At 41.5% G+C, this 16,644-nt stretch overlaps 1 protein-coding gene across 4 annotated transcripts in view; it reads right to left on the minus strand.

Annotated features, from left to right (window-relative positions):
- The window catches only part of HTR7 (5-hydroxytryptamine receptor 7), a 57,605-nt gene that overhangs the window by 18,019 nt on the left and 22,942 nt on the right, over positions 1-16,644 (minus strand). For 2 of the 4 annotated variants that reach the window (XM_048507115.1, XM_048507116.1), the window contains exon 2: positions 4,772-5,521. In XM_048507115.1, coding sequence (XP_048363072.1) covers positions 4,772-5,521 — 750 coding nt within the window. Of the gene's footprint in view, positions 1-3,890; positions 5,522-16,644 lie in introns of those variants that run through there. The other 2 variants (XM_048507118.1, XM_048507117.1) reach the window with 2 other exon arrangements.

Genomic DNA, 16,644 nt, shown 5'->3' on the forward strand with positions numbered 1-16,644 from the left:
ACAAGGCAATCATGGAAACATTCAATAAACATGCAGATGTAATTCAAGATGGCTATAAGCAAATCTATTTCAGTGTTGGCTAAACACTGACATTATTGCCGTTCCTAAATTAAGACAGAGCTTCCTTAAATTTCAATTTTATTTATTCACATATCCCTATCTCACCTTACTCCAAAGCCTTAGAACCTCATCCAAGGGGCGGGTGTGTGTGTGTGTGAATCCTATTTCCCCGCCCTGGGGCACCTATCCCGATGGAGGAGTGATTTCACCAGTCTGCAGCCACTGTTCCCACTGTCTGGTACTGGAATGTGACACTGAGCACAGTGCCAACGTCCCAGCAGCCCCAGAATGGCGGGGGTGGGCAGAGAAGAAGTTGACATTACTCTGCTCTCTCCCAGCCTTTGCTGGCATTATGCCAGCGGGCTGCAGTTCAGGCTTAAACCAACCTTTTGGTTGGCACAAATCCATTGTGGCCCATTGAGGGTTCTTGGCGGCAGGGAGGCTGTTACATTTTGCAAGTCTGTCCACACCACCATGAAGCCCCTTTGGGAGCTGCGGGGCAGCACCACATCGGTACTGTGGCCCACTGCCAGTATGGATGGGGATGCCCATGTATTAAGCAATTAAACCACCATATAATGTAATGGAAAATGGAAACTTCTGGTTAGTCATGGGAATACTCTGGTTTTTATTTAAACCATAGGATTAGAACTGTTAAGTCTCCAAGATTAATAGCAGACTTCACATTAGCAGCCCTGTCTACAACTCCTGCAAGCTGGCCTCCTTTGGCCTACACTAAGTTACAAGAGAGTGTCAATACGAAATAACAACAGAGCATCAACTGGTGAATGACTACATGTGAAAACACTGAGTTCAGTGGCTGCCCAACAGGCAACACTAGATGTTACAGTATAACAAAAAAAGGTATAAGTTTTGTCATAATGAAGTAATATGATATCAAATCTACTTGGTAATGGTTATACTTTTGGCAGTGGAAAGTGTCATCAAGTCATAGCCGAATTATGGCAACCCTGCAGGGTTTTCAAGACAAGAGACAAACAAAGGTGACTTTTCATTGCCAGCTTCTGCAAAGCAACCCTGGACTTCTTGGGTGGTCTCCCATCCAAATGCCAATCAGACTGACGCTGTTTACCTATCAAGATCTCACAAGATCAGGCTAGCCTGAGCCATCCAGGTGAGGATAGTTATACTTTTACCTCAGCAGATGTCCAATCAATTTTTAAAAGCAAATCTTTGGGGATATATTAAAACACTCTGAATGAAGTGGATAAAATAGGGGTAAAATTAACTCTGGTGAAAATAATACCTAAGGCTAGCTTGACCTTCCTGTGGTCCAACAATCTGAATTAGGGTTTGGAGGTGCTGACTTGGTGGGCAACTTCAGCTGTGTCACTTCCAAGGAATACCCAGAAGTAATAGGCTAGGCTCAAGGAATCGTCAAAAATTCCATGGTCTCTGGAGATTCCTAGAACTGTAGCTTCATGCTTTCCTCCAGAAGGGATGAAGTGACACAACTGATATTACTGTTGCTGGGGTTTTTTCACTCATTTGTTTATAATTTGACTTCTAGCCTGTCTTTCTCTTTGATGTGTTCAGGATGGCTTACAATAAATTAAAGGATTAAAATATACAACTATACATTGTAAAGCATCATAAGGGGAATTAATTAAAGAAAGAAGGGAAGTAAAGGGGAAAAAGAAAAGAAAGGGGAAGGGAAAGGGGGAGGGGGAGGAGAGGAGAGGGGAAGGGGGGGAGGCCAGCTATGGTGGAATGCTGTTGTTGCTCTCAGCCATGGCCTAGCGCAGGGGTAGGGAACCTGCGGCTCTCCAGATGTTCAGGAACTACAATTCCCATCAGCCTCTGTCAGCATGGCCAATTGGCCATGCTGGTAGGGGCTGATGAGAATTGTAGTTCCTGAACATCTGGAGAGCCGCAGGTTCCCTACCCCTGGCCTAGCGGAACAGCTCTATCTTACAGACCCTGCAGAATTGCAATAGGCCCTACGGGGTCCAGGTCTCATTTGATAGCATTTCACCAGGCCAGAGCCAGGGCTGAAGATGCCTGGCCCTGGTCGAAGAAGTCCAGATGTCTTTCAGGCCAGGTCTTTCATACCAACAAGTGAAGTACTCTCTTTGAGGTGTACTTGGAAAGGTGATCTGGCAGGTATGAAGGTCCCAGACTGCTCAGGTTAACACTAAATCCTTGAACTTGACTAGGTACTCCACTGGTAACCAATGCAGTTGGTGGAGCACTGGATGGATATGCTCCTACCATGACATCCTAGTTAAGAGCCATGCCGCTGAATTCTGAACTAGCTGGAGTTTCCCGGTCAGTCTCAAGGTCAGCCTCAGATAGAGTAAGTTACTATAGTCTAATCTAGAGTTGACTGTTGCGTGGATTAAAGAGGCAGGCATCACAAAGCTAATTAGCATAATTACTTGACTGTACTTTGCAGACGGCAAAAAAATCCTGACACTTTTTTTTTTTAAATGAACCAGCAAAAAAGAAACCAGTTCTAGGAGGGAAATTGAATGACCAAAGCAATATAGCACAATGCATTTACCGGTACTCAAAATCTGCAGAAATTTAAATGTGAAGCCTTTGCAATAGTGAAGTCTTTCTGTAAATTTCTGAATCCCGACTCTAAACCAGATGTTAGCTCATTTCCAAGTAAAGTATTCCAGAGATGGAATTTTAGCCCATCTATGAGCTACGTTTAAAGCACTCTGGCCTTTTCAAACAGCATCACTTTTCCCCCGTTGTCTTTTTTCTGCAGTGTGTTCTTTTTTGCCTTCTTTAACATTCTGAAATTTCTACTATAGCACCATAGCGATCCAATGCATTTAAATGCTGGTGATACAGCCCTGAATTGCTGTATTACCAGCATTTGAATACTGTGGATTGCTATAGTGCTATAGCACAAATCTCAGAATGTTAAAAAATCAAAAAGAACATGCTGTGGAAAAAAGTGTGAAGAGGCAATTCTTTCAAAAGTGCTTGAGACATATACTGCAAAGATTCAGAAGTGCAAGAAAAAACGGAAAATGAGACAAAGCAATTTTTGTTAAAAAAACCCAAACAGCTGAGTCCAGAGATGCCAATTGGACACAAATGGCTTTGTCTTAAAAGGTTAAAAATCTGTTAGCAGCTGGAAGCCAAAATGTTCTGTCTGAAATGACACAAAGAAATTGTTAGCAACCATCTGCTAAAACAGATTATAAGGGCAGTTTGAAAGGAGTCTTAATAAGAGCTTAAGCAGAGTTACACCCTTCTAAATCCACCCAGATCTTTGTAGCCTTGTTGCTAGTTCCTTGTTAGCCTAGTCTACTCAATATTTCTGAACCTATGGAAAACTTTGACATTTTGAGAAATGGTGATGCGTACCACCCAAAAACAGCTATCACAGCAGACATAGCCCCCCCAAAATATGGCTGCCTCAGGAGGCAGAATCAAACATAGTACCTCCCTCTTTGTGAAAGAAAAGCAGAAGGAAAATAGAGGAAAGTCCAAGGGAGTGGGGGAGAAAGGATAGATTGGAGAGTAAAAAGAAACAAAGGAGGTCTGGGGGAAAGTGGGAAAAAGAGAAAAAGGAATAAAAAGAAACATCTGAAGGGGGAATGGAATCCCAAGCCCAGCTGTTTACTAGTCCTTCTGACCCTCCCGTGGCTGCGGCTCTAACTGCAGCTGTGCGAAACCTTTTAATTTAAATATGTGCAGCCACTAACAAGCCTTGCCTTACAATGTTCCTACCCACTTTCTGAAAAGCTCAGCGAGCACCAGGGAAAGCACTGGCAGATATTTTGGTGCACAAGGGTTAGAGAATACTGGTCTAGCCCAGAGCAAATAATACTAGGATTCCACTCACAAACTGTGATCTACAAACAATGCTTTATTTATAGTTTTCTCCAAAATATTCATCTTTTCTGAATGCTTGCCAAATTTCAATTCAGAAAAACAGTTGCTTTTTAAAAGCCTAGAAGGCTGTTTGTTGAAACCCACACAGAACAGGCATGCAGCTAATCATTCTAACACAATTCTCGACACCTACAAGTTACCATTTACCACATTATGGCTGCTTACTGAAAAGTGCAAGAAATCAAACAGATCAAATCATGTGTAATGCCCAGCTGTACAGTAAAGGTGATTGTCTGGTTTACCAAACATTCACAGCAACCAGAAATGTAGAATAGCACGAATGTGATAAAAATCAGCTGTTCACATAGTGTGATGCTGTAGGGCGCCGTTGCTTGTGCTTACCGGATAACATTGCAAGTAGTCAACAAAATAAGTAGCAAGAAAGTAATCGCTATCCCCACACCAACAGCTCTATAAACACCTTAAGATTTGCATTAGTTAAAAAGAGAGTTGCTTAAATACAAGGATTCTGAATATCCCACGACTCCAAGGGTGATCAAACCTTGACGTTATTGCCTCCACAGCATGGTTATAATATAATTTACAGTGGTTTAATTGCATGCCCCCCCTTCCTGGTCTTGCTAATGTATCCTGGGAAATTGCTGCTAGGTGTGTGTGGTGGTCAGATCTCTCCTACAGAATTCTCAGCATTCTCAACCAAATACAGTGCCCAAGCTTCTTCAGAGGAAGCAGTGACAAACTAGCAGAAAATTAAAATTCCCTAAGATCTGGCCTTAGTTTAAAGGAATCACGTCCATGTTTGGTTTCCCTTGAAAAAGGAAACATCTACATCTGCAGCTACGGAATAAACACAGTAGATGGCAAATGACCTTACAGGACAAACTCTGGCTTTTCAGCAAGCTTCAGGGCCTCGTGCATTCCTGCAGCTGATAGCTTACGGTTGATATTCCTATATCTGCACTGCAGCAGATTGCGATAGGTGGTCCTCAGGTCCCGGTTGAAGAAAGCATATATAAAGGGGTTGATAAGAGAGTTTGCGTAACCCAACCACAGAAAAGTCCTCTCAACCCACAACGGGATGCAACTGCAAGCCCTTCCGCAGATAAAGGGTCTAGCTGTGGATAGTATGAAAAAGGGCAACCAGCACACGGTAAAAGCCCCGACAATAATTCCAAGGGTAGTCGCAGCTTTCTGCTCCCTTTTGAAGATGGATATGTTCTTCCGTTCATGCTTAAGCAGCCGCGAAAAATTTGTGCATTCTTCTGACTCCTTGTGCAGTTTGACAATTCCGTTGGCGGAAACAATCCCTTCGTTTTCTTCGGGCCGCGGGAAGCCAGCAAACTTGTGTTTGGCAGCACTCTTCTTAGCGGCCTTGAAGATCTGATAGTACATGAAAAGCATAACGGACATGGGGATGTAAAAAGCAACAGCAGTGGAATATATCGTATAACCAAAGTCTTGGCTTATTAAACATACTTTGCCATCATTGATATTTTGAGCCCAGCCAAAGAGAGGCGGCAAAGTGATGGAAGCCGACAGCAGCCACACACAAAGGATCATTTTAGCCATGCACTTCCCGTTTTGCCTTACAGGATAGGTGAGAGGCCTGGTTATGCCAAGATACCTAAAGAAAAAGAAAAACAAGGCCAAGTTAACACATGCTTGACGTTTGTTTGTGGACAAAGCCAGTTTGGCTTTAACCTGCAGAGGGGAAAATCACACAAACTGTTACAGAAAAACAACTACGAATTATTTTTGATCTGTTTAAAACAAAACTAATAAGTTTGTGTCTGTTGCAACACAACAGCTTAATAACCTAAACCAACAGCTTAATAAAATAAAAGGTAATGTATAAAGTGATAATTTTTGTTTTCTTTTTTAGTACATTGATCCTAACTCTGCTTATGTAACAATTGATGTACAAAGTGCTTTACAGTAACTCTCTCCATTTTAACAAAATATGCTCCAAGAACATTCCCCAATTACAAAATTAAAGTGGGATGTGGGTTAGACTAGCCATATAATGCAAAGCTGCACAAAAGAGCAGCTGGAGCAAAAATGGATTCATATCAGTACAAATATCTGCTGATGTATATTTTGTGTCTAGCTGTGCTAGAAGTCTTGGCTTTCTCCCCACTCAGGTTTCTTTATGCTATTCAGCCTTCTGGCCCAACCTCACTTCTATGCTGGTATTGAGATGAGTAGCATATTACACATTTATTGGCTTGTCTTGCCCACTATATAACATAATTCATTTCATATACCTCCCACAGTAGCATACTACAATAGATTAAAATGGAAACTACCAGGGCCTACTGTTTTTATTTCAGATCATCTGCTCTGGCCGAAGGATCAAGCTGCAGCTAGGGTTGCCAGCCTCTGACTGACAGTTCCTGGGAGCATGGAGGAGGAAGAGGCTGTTGGACATCACTTCCTGTTTCAGTACAAGAAGCGACATCAATTTTTAGATACCTATGGATCTTGGATATTTGGAAATCCCTAGAGAGACCTGACATTTCATCTTGTTTTGAAACCAGAAGTCGTGTCCTGATGTTCCAGGAATTACAACTCAATCCAAAGTGGGAGAAAGGAGAAATTCCTTTCTCCCACAATAAAGCCCATAGTAGAAAATGGCTTCCACCACTTTTTTTGTAGTGTAAGTCTGCACCACTGGGGGAGAGTGTTCCCGGTCTGAAAGTGCACTTCTAAGAACACCCCCTCCACACAGGCATGGGCATTTGCCACCACAGAGCTCAACCTCTGGGGTTGGGCATTGCAGCGGCCAGGTGAGTCCCTTGGCGCCACATCCATTCCACATCGAGGTGAGTCCCTTGGCGCCACATCCATTCCAAGTAACACGTTGGTGGCATGGATACCAGTGCAACCCTTTGGCCACTTCCAATATAGTTTCAGCCTGCCCCCCTTTGGATTGCACGGTTAATGAATCTCTATGGCTTTTTACCATACAAATTTGAAAATTCCTAGAGTGTCATGATATCACTTCCTGTTCTGAAATAGAAAGTGTTGTCCCAACACCATTTCCCCCCAAGTCACTCCATTGAACATCGGCAAGAGGTCCTTTTTGGTAACCTGTGAAGTGGCAACCCTAAGACTTGGAAGATTCAAGTGCTGTTCAGAAATATGAGATTAGGATATTCCTTCTTTCCTGTCCTTGCTGTTTGCAGATCACTTGCCCCTTCTTCTTCTCCGGGCTTTGTTTCAGCTTTCCCTGCCCTCTTCTCAGACACCATAATGCTCATGCTTAAGTAGGAATCTGGATCAAAGTCTTCTAATGCTCCATCCGCTACATTAGACCAGTGTTACTCTACCTAAGGTCTAACTCCCACCTGAATATGCATAAGTTGAGTACAACTTTCTATCAATATGCAGCCTGATGATGGCTTTCCCATATCAAGCTATGTGCTACAGATGTGTATCTGAGTATTAACAAATTCATCAAGAACAAAACAGATATATCATGGTTGCAGAGTAGAAGATGCTGTCAAATCAGTTTTGGAGAAGATGCTGTCAAATCAGTTTTGCTGCAGTTGCCGGTGGTCAATGCATTACAGGCAGTGACGTAGGTATAGCTTTTTTATGGGGTGAGTTTGGGGGGCGGGTTTTGGGATCTCTTGCGAGAGGTGAGACTTTCTTTCCCTGGCTGGCTTGCACCTTGCAAGCGTGTAATGCCGGCTGCCTGTGTAAGTGGCTTCCCTTAGTTCTGCTGTGCGTGCCCCCCCCTACACACACTGGCCTTTTTTTTTACAGCACCGACGCCACTCGATTGCCCAGACTCGATGGGAGGCACAGCTGGGGTGGGAGGGGCACGCAGCTGGGGTACAGGAGCGCCCCCCACCGGACATGTAATGTGGAGGATTAAACCCATGGTCTCCCCCCTTACCTACATCCCTGATTACAGGCAGTTTCTCGTGTGACACATCTTGATCTTCACGGGTACACACAGCCAAAAAAAAATCTCTGGACATTTTTGTACTCAATTAAAACCCTCACAGCAGTGGACAGTTAAAAAATACAAATCAATTTTAAGAACAGGTACATATGTATAAAACTAACAATTACAGATCTGGATTGTGATATCTGTTGGAGGATTAAATTAGCTGTATCCAAGATATAACTCCAGGTTCCAAAAACTGAATAATATATTTCTCAGTATTAAAAATAAGTTTCATTTTCCTGAGCAAGTTAATTTATAGCACCTTTGATCCAGTGTTGAATAGAATTGCCAGGAAGCCCCTGGCAACCTACAGGGGCTAAGGGGGACTTACCAGGAGCAAACAGAAACTGAAGCCGGTGTTGCCAGCTACATTACAGTGTTATTTCTGGTACACATCAGAAGTTACATCATTACAATACTGGCAGCACAGGGACACTCTGGTATACGGGCAAAAACTTCACGGTAGGCAGGGGCCTGGCAATCCAAGTCCTGAGTGATAACATTAAGGTTTCTTTTTTCTACCTGATGTTTCCATATGAACATCTTCAACATGTTAAAACTGTTCAATTGCTCAAGCATTTTGGAAGGTTGAGGATTGGCCTCCTCACATTCAATGATTAAGATGGAGAAACCTTTCCACAGCCTTGAGACTGAGGCTCCTCTAGAACAATATTTTTAATTGCTTAATACAAATGGGGCTAATTTTACTGAACAGCATGCCAAATAAAATCACGGAGGGCATGTTTGATACAAAGTAATAGAAATAACTACACAAGTACAATTTTGTATGATTTCTCTTTACCAGAGTAAGCGAACTGGAATTCGAAAGGGGATGCTTGGAGAAGAAAAGGTGAGGCCAAGTGGGAGGGGCCAAATGGAAGGGGTGTTGGTAGAGGAGAAAGGAGCCATATCAAGGGGGCTCCAGTTATACCCTTTCACCCATGAAACATGGAACTGGCCATGCAGACATGGCTGAACTGAATGGCCTGCAGCACTAGCTTGTAATTCAGCAACGCCCACTCAACTTGCCTTATTCTGGGGCCATTTTTTCCTTCCTAATCAGCCCCTGTCAATTTTTGGCAGTGGTCATATTTGAAGATACAGTTCTACTGCCATCACATTTGTGCTCCCACATCTACCTTAAGAATCATCCCAAGTGCCTCTTCCTACAATAAGTAATAAAGAAACCTGGGATTTACTGTTAACGAATATTACATCTACCTCTTTCCTGGCACCAAGATCCTTTAGATATAAATACTTTCACATGAGCAATGAATAATGCTTGAGAGTTACATTTAAGGTCAATCTTGTCCCTAGTATATGTTTCTGAAGTGCCCAGGAGAGTCACTTAATGTATTCAGATGTAAAGTGAAATCAAAAATCAGAGAAGCAAATATACTGACCTAATTAAAATACATTAACCTTTAAGAAAGTCATAAGTACAAAACTGCACTGTCCTACAAATATGTCATTTAAGATTAAAATACATTTATCCACATAAAATGCATCCAATTGTTTTCTGTAATGTATCTATTCCAGTTATAGATGATGCTTTGTAAAGATTAAACAGACATCAATCAAATGACCTTAACGTGATTCACCTTGACATGATTATGTACCTTGAAAATTACAATATTTCTTTAGCATAGTGATTTGCAGTAAGCTGTCTACTCTGCAAGCAAGTGCATATATTTATTAGCCACATACAGTGAAAAACTGGATAAATCTGTGATCCATTTCTTAGCAGAAGAGTTCTTTTTAAAATCAATCAGAATTGCTACTAGCTTCCTAATAAAAACGTTCTGTTGGGGGGGGACTTTTTTGTTTTTGTTTTTGTGCACAGCTACATAACTACATCACTGTGTCATTACGTAGCTGTGTTGGTGGAATTTGATTGGCTATTGGGTCGGGACGGGAACATTACTCCGCCCCTGATTGAAAATTCATATTCTTATTTTCGTTTTTATGTTGCTATGTAGGCACATATGAACAATTTTTACAAATCGTTGTCTTGTATCAATGTTATTTCATTGCTATGTAGCCACGCCCAGCACACAGCAAAAAAAGGCTACGTGTGCTCGAAGCACAGCCCACTGTGCTCTGATTGGCTGGAAGGCTCCAAGGGCGGGAACAATAAGACGCGGCTGTCCCCTGTTTCTCCCCATCAAACCGGCTTCGGTGTTTGATTGGCTAAAAGGTGGATTTCAATGCAGGTTCTGAAAAAATGCGCAATGAGGAGGGGAGCGCGCACCGGAATCTTGATGAAGCCATGTTTGGCACTTGAGCGATGGGGAGTTCTGATTAAAAGCATGATTTATCACGTGAGTATCATGCAATTAATCACCCGTGGGGAATCGCCTTGTATCTGACATGGGCTACAATCCATCCAGTTCTCCTGCTGAATGTCACAAAGCAATTTTTTAATTAAAGCACTGAAGTACTGATTCAACACAGAACTCCAAAAAGGGGGGGAATCATGTAATGGTGGCTATGAATTGTTTTGAGGGGATGAATGTGGACATACGTCGTTGTAAAGGGAGGGGTTAAAGACGTTTTAGAAATGTTTGGGGTGATTTGTGTGGAAAGGGTCATTTTCTTTCTGTAGTAAAAGTTCCTCTCTCTCTCTCTCTCTCTCTCTCTCTCTCCCTCTCTGTATCTATCTATCTATCTATCTATCTATCTATCTATCTATCTATCTATCCATCTATCTATCTATCTATCTCTCCATCTATCTATCTCTCCATCTATCTATCTCTCCATCTATCTCTCCATCTATCTCTCCATCTCTCTCTCTCTCTCTCTCTCTCTATCTCTCCATCTATCTATCTCTCCATCTATCTATCTCTCCATCTATCTCTCTATCTACACATACACACACTCACGGAGCTCAGGGTAGTGTACATTATTCTGACTTTCTCCATTTTAGGCTCACGACAGCTCTGTGTCAGCTAGGTTAAAAGGAAATGTTTGTAACTATAGATGAGTTCACATTATTTTTATGTATTCATCTCTTAAAATGCCTTGGGTGTATTCACTATTGTGTTTTTTTTTCCATTCTTTTATTTCTCATTCATTTTTCTCATTTCAGGAACAATACTCAAAAGTAAGTCCTGTGTTATTCAACAAGACTTAACCCCGGAAAGTGCCTCACTCTTTCAATGCTCATGGATTTCTATCGATCTTCATTCTTTTATCTCACTCTATCTCAGTGGTTCTCAACCTGTGGGTCGCGACCCCTTTGGGGGTCGAACAACCCTTTCACAGGGGTCACCTAAGACTCTCTGCATCAGTGTTCTCCATCTGTAAAATGGATAAATGTTAGGGTTGGGGGTCACCACAACATGAGGAACTGTATTAAAGGTTGAGAACATTTGGAAGGTTGAGAACCACTATCTCTCTGTCTTTTAGACATGTCATTTTAGAGAATCTGCTTTATTCTGTTTTAACTTGAAAGCAATTTATAATCTCCAGCTGGCCATGGGGGTAGGTTCACAGCAGGTTTTCCCATTGCCCTTTATTACTTCACACATGGCGTTTTGATACCATTTTTAATTTTAAATACCAAACCACCACAGATGTGCTGTCCCTACACATCTTCATCTCTGCCTCAGAGTTCTCTTTCTCGTGTCTACTTGTTTCTGTCACTCACTATTGCACAAATTCTTACGGCTCCACATACATCGTAGTCATCCTTCCTTTATCCTTCACTGCAAATTATACAGAATGGTTTCCCCTGGGGTAAAAAAGAGGCAACATAAAATTGCTTTGTGACATTCGGCAGGAGGACTGGATGGATTGTAGCCCATGTCAGATACAGAGATGGTTGCCAAGAAAAACATCCCACATTACAAATTACACATGCCTAGAGTGTTGGGCTGTTTAAACATCTGCCTTTATTTAGCAGATTATTTCAGCACATGAAGATTTATTGTAAAATATATACACAATTCTTTTTCCTCCCTTACTGGATTATAGTTGTATTGATTACAAGACCCACACATATTTCTTCTGAAAAATAATGAGGCTACCACAGATTATTCTAAGCCATGTTCTTACCAGCATCATTGCACCTGGTAATTTTGTGTGTTTAGTGAACATTCCTTACCCCACAGGTAGCTTATGAACTATAAATTCATACTTGTCACCTTCACCTCTGAGAAAATAAACTATCGTCACACTGGAAGTTGTTCTAGTTTTCCTATGCAACATCCGAATGACTGGTAGGAAAGCAAATGGGACTAGTTAGCTGGAGCAACGGCAAATAGGGAAACAAGACAAGTCTAGGCTACTTCTTGATCTCTCTGAAGAAGGCAGGGCTAAGGGCAAGACTGCAGGGCTGGTGGGGAGGGAAGGGTTTCTGGTAAAAATCTCTGCAAGGTCATGATTCCCAGATCTGAAACAACTTCAAGGGGTATGTCAGATGGCAAACAATTCAGTAACTCACATATACCTCTCCAGTGGTGAGATTCAAACATTTTAACAACAGGTTCCGATGGTGGTGGGATTCAAATAATGACCATTAAAAAGTATTAAAATATATTTTAATATCACTTTTTATTTTAAGTATTAAAATATTAATACTTAATAAAATATTTAAAGTATTAAAAAGTGATATTTCAAATTTTAACAACAGGTTCTACAGAACCTTCGGAACCCCCTGAATCCCACCTCTGTTCAACCTCTCCCTTCTGAATTCCCCGACAAGGGCAGATTCCGTACGGGCCAACAAACACAAGTGCAGGGCACCCATTTTGAAGGTGGACTTCACACAGGTTCCGCTCCCCAAATGAGCTGCCCCATTTGATTTTCCCCAACCTGTTTTTTAAAAAATGGCTAAACAAGCAACCCTTTTGAAAAAGGGTTTTGAAAACCCTTTTGAAAAAGCCACTCCTAAACGAAAGGTCAGGCAGGAGGCACTTTATTTCCCTCCATTCCACCAAGCCATCCACAGCAGGGAGTATCTGCCTGCCATTGCCTTGACACTGTAGGAAGACCCCTTTTCCTTTTTTTTTTATTTTGCGGGTTGCATCTGCATAGCTACAAAGGTGCAGCTGGTCATATCGTGGGATGATAGGCAGGGCTGTGGGGGTTCATTTATGCATGCTTGCATAGCTATGCATGTTTTGCCAGAATTTTTTAAAAAAGAAGTGTCTCTGTGCGAAGGCGCAACAGCAACCTGGATTGTTTCCATGGGCTCCATTCGCTGCCTTCACAGAATGCATGTGAATGGGAAAACAGGTTCCTTTATCACAACTGCAACCCATTATACCTTTGCTGCGTGGAATTGGCCGAGAAGAAAACTATATTTTTAAGGCAGTTTCCTGTGTTGTTATTTTCATGGATGTTGCCACAGCCTGCCCCACCAACGAAGAGAAGTTTTAGGATTAGAAATGTCAGTGTTGCAATGACAACAGTTTTCAGACTCCATATGGTATAGGGGTTAGAGTATTGTACTAAGATCTGAAAGATCTGGGTTCAAATCACCATTCTGCCATGAAGCACACTGGATATAGCCCTGGGTCAGATACTCTCTCTCAACCTAACTTTATCTAACTTTATTGTGAAGATAAAATGGAGGAGAGCACAGCATATGCTTGATAGAAAGACAGAATAAAATGCATTACATTTATAAATAAATAATTTTGACCAAAAACAAGGCAAAAAAAAGGAAACTTCTACAATGGTTCAAAAAGTTTCAAAATGAAATATCCTGTCCTCCCTACCCAGAAAGTCCTGTTCAATTTCATATCTAGGTGTATTCACTTCCTCCTTGCATAAAAATTCTTACAGTACTACAAGACTTTTAAAAAACTTTATTCCTGAGAATGCAAATGAGGAGCATAATAAAATCTACTCAACCTACTTAATTTCTGACTTAGATTATAGTTAAAACAATATTTATCTTTGAAAACTGACTTATTTTAAATATATGCCGTTTCATTCATTACTTGCCTTTGTTCTGCCCTCAGAATATGAGCAAGCAGGTTAGAACTGTACAGTCATGAACTCAGCCTGTAATCTGAGAACCACCATTGAAGCACAACTTCACAGAAACCTGCACAGCAGAAAGCCATGTGAAATAGCTCCATAAAGGCTGTGTGGGTTATTCTGCCTGTCAGCCTCGCAATAAATAGAACAACCTCTGCATTTCTAGAATGTTGAGGATTACCCTAGGAAGCTTCAGCGGGCAACAACCATATTAATTAGTCTGCCCACACGATTGCATCTTTTCAAACATGACCAAAGAGGCATGGGGAGCAGCTGCACTGAATCAGTTTCTAAGTAAAGTATGAATTGGCCTACAGTGCATCTTCACACCCACAATAAGTCCCACCAAGGGGTCAGAACAGATGAGACCTGTGCCCAGATCTTCTCAGCTTTTTAAATTAGTATATATAAGGCGTAAACTGCTACAGTTTAGTTGCACTGAGGCAAGAGAAGGGGGCCAGCGTGGTGTGGTGGTTAAGAGCGGCAAACTCTGATCTGGTGAACCACTTTTGTTTTCCCTTTCTGTTGGGTGAAGTCTGCTGGGTGACCTTGGGCTAATCACAGTTTTCTCAGAACTCTCTCAGCCTCACCAACATCACAACATGTCTGTTATGAGGAGGGGAAGGGTAGGTGATTGTAAGCCACTTTGAGACTCCTTAAAGGTAGAGAAAACTGGGTTATAAAAACCAAGTCTTCTTCCCTTCTATGAGCACCAGCTCCACTGATACAAGAAGTAGAGAGAAGAGCTATTTCATATTACTCCTCATTGCAGCAGTCCAACCTGCATGGCTGAGAGTTCATTTGGGTCCCATGACCTTGGGATCAACAGGGACTTTTAGAGGGGAGAGTAATGCCAGAAAGATTAGCCCACCTTCTCCTGATGAGCCATTGGGTCCAAGCCAAAATCACAGGTCTATTCTGCATCATCTCTGAATTCACACTTCTCTGCGTTGCAAATCAGTGTTCATTAAATGCGTCACAAATAAAAACTTGAAAAGATATAGAAATTACTAGGCTTGATCAATACCCTACAAATTCGTTTGTATTCGCTTGATCAATACCCCAAAATTCGGATTCGGATGTATTCAGGCATAAAATTATCTGTATGTCCAAATAAGACAGATAACATATTCAGATATACCCGAATGTTTGGATATACCCAAAAAATTCGGGTCTGCCTGATTTTTTTGGGTTTTTGGGGGGTTTTTTGCGTTTTGGCCTGCAGGGGGGGCACTTTTAAACTTAGCAGCACCAACATTTCAGGGTATCATCCAGAGACTGTCCTGATGAAACCACCCAGGTTTGGTGAAGTTTGGATCAGGGGCAGAGTTATAGACCCCCAAAGGGGGTGCCCCATCCCTCATTGTTTCCAATGAGATGGGGGCTACCCTTTGAGGGTCCATAACTTTGGCCCCCCTGAACCAAACTTCACCAAACTCACATGGTATCATCAAACTCATGGTATCATCAAACTTCACCAAACTCACATGGTATCATCAGCATTTTGGTGTAGCTAGATATAAAAGTGTGCCCCCTGCAGGCTGATACATGAAAAACACCAAAAATACCTCCCAAAAGGCCCAAATACCTTGTATTCAGATTTGTTCATATTCAGGCAGGAGATATTTGGCCGATTTTGGCCTGAATATGCCCGAATTTGCCCAGATTCAGGCCAAATCTCCAAGGCTAGAGATCACCCATCCCAGTATTACATTAAGTCCCAAATATTTGTATCACAAAAACCCACATCTGAATTTGGGGGCAGGTAACATCATCATGCTGGAATAACTCATGTTGGGATGGGCTGATTCTGATGCCCTAAAGGGCTGAAAATCATGGCTTTATCAGTGCCATTCTATGAAGAGCTGTATTCTTTAAAGTCCACTGACTTCAATATACTTAGAAGGAAATAACTCTTGTTTATGATGGCACTGTATCAATAAGATAATGGAATTCCACTGTAAATTGTATTTCAAGTACAATATAACAAAAAGTACATTTTGAGCTTAACTGCGAAAAAATAAAAGGGAAATTAACAAAGTTCCATCTGCACAAATTAGATTTACAACCATGGTTACCATGAGAAATTTCAAAAAGCTTTTAAATTCATTAGTAAAAATAATTAAAGACAATTATACTTTTAGATGGGATGTTTTCCCATTACAAAGTGTACGCCACTTAAAAGCATGATATTTTCTAAGTGCCAATTATTGCAGTATGTTCTCATTACAAGGAAATAAAAAAACCATAAGAAGTAAATGACACTGGATTGCAACCATTGTTTCTTTCCAAGATGCAGTCACCATGAAAGGGGGTTGGGAAAAAACCTTGCATTTTGAACCTAATATCCAGTTAAAAAACCCATAATAATAAAATATGGTGGGAAACAGTTGAATGAAACAGAAGGGATAAATTAGATCTAAAGCAACAAAACTTGGGGTGGGGGTTTCAAAGAGGCTTGAGCACAGGCACTAAGTAGACCCATGTGCAGATTGAGAGATTGTCAATTTTCCCTTCCAGGAGCAGTTTCTCCTAGCCTTCAAGGACAACTTTTGGGGATGCAATGACAGAAGCCAGGAGGGAAAAGTGCCTACTGGTTAGAAAAAATATTAAGGGCCTTCAAGTTGGCCCAAGACAGCATGTACCTGGTACCCACCCACCCACTCCTCAGTTCTGGTGTAACACAAAATAATGTCAAAAGAATTGAAATACAGCTATTTTGATCATATTGCATCAATAAAGTCAAATAGAACTGGGACAGACAGAGGTCATTTCCCCACTGAGAAATTAAATCCAGATACAAC

Source organism: Sphaerodactylus townsendi, linkage group LG08 (assembly GCF_021028975.2).
Source record: "Sphaerodactylus townsendi isolate TG3544 linkage group LG08, MPM_Stown_v2.3, whole genome shotgun sequence".
Lineage (NCBI taxonomy): Eukaryota > Metazoa > Chordata > Lepidosauria > Squamata > Sphaerodactylidae > Sphaerodactylus > Sphaerodactylus townsendi.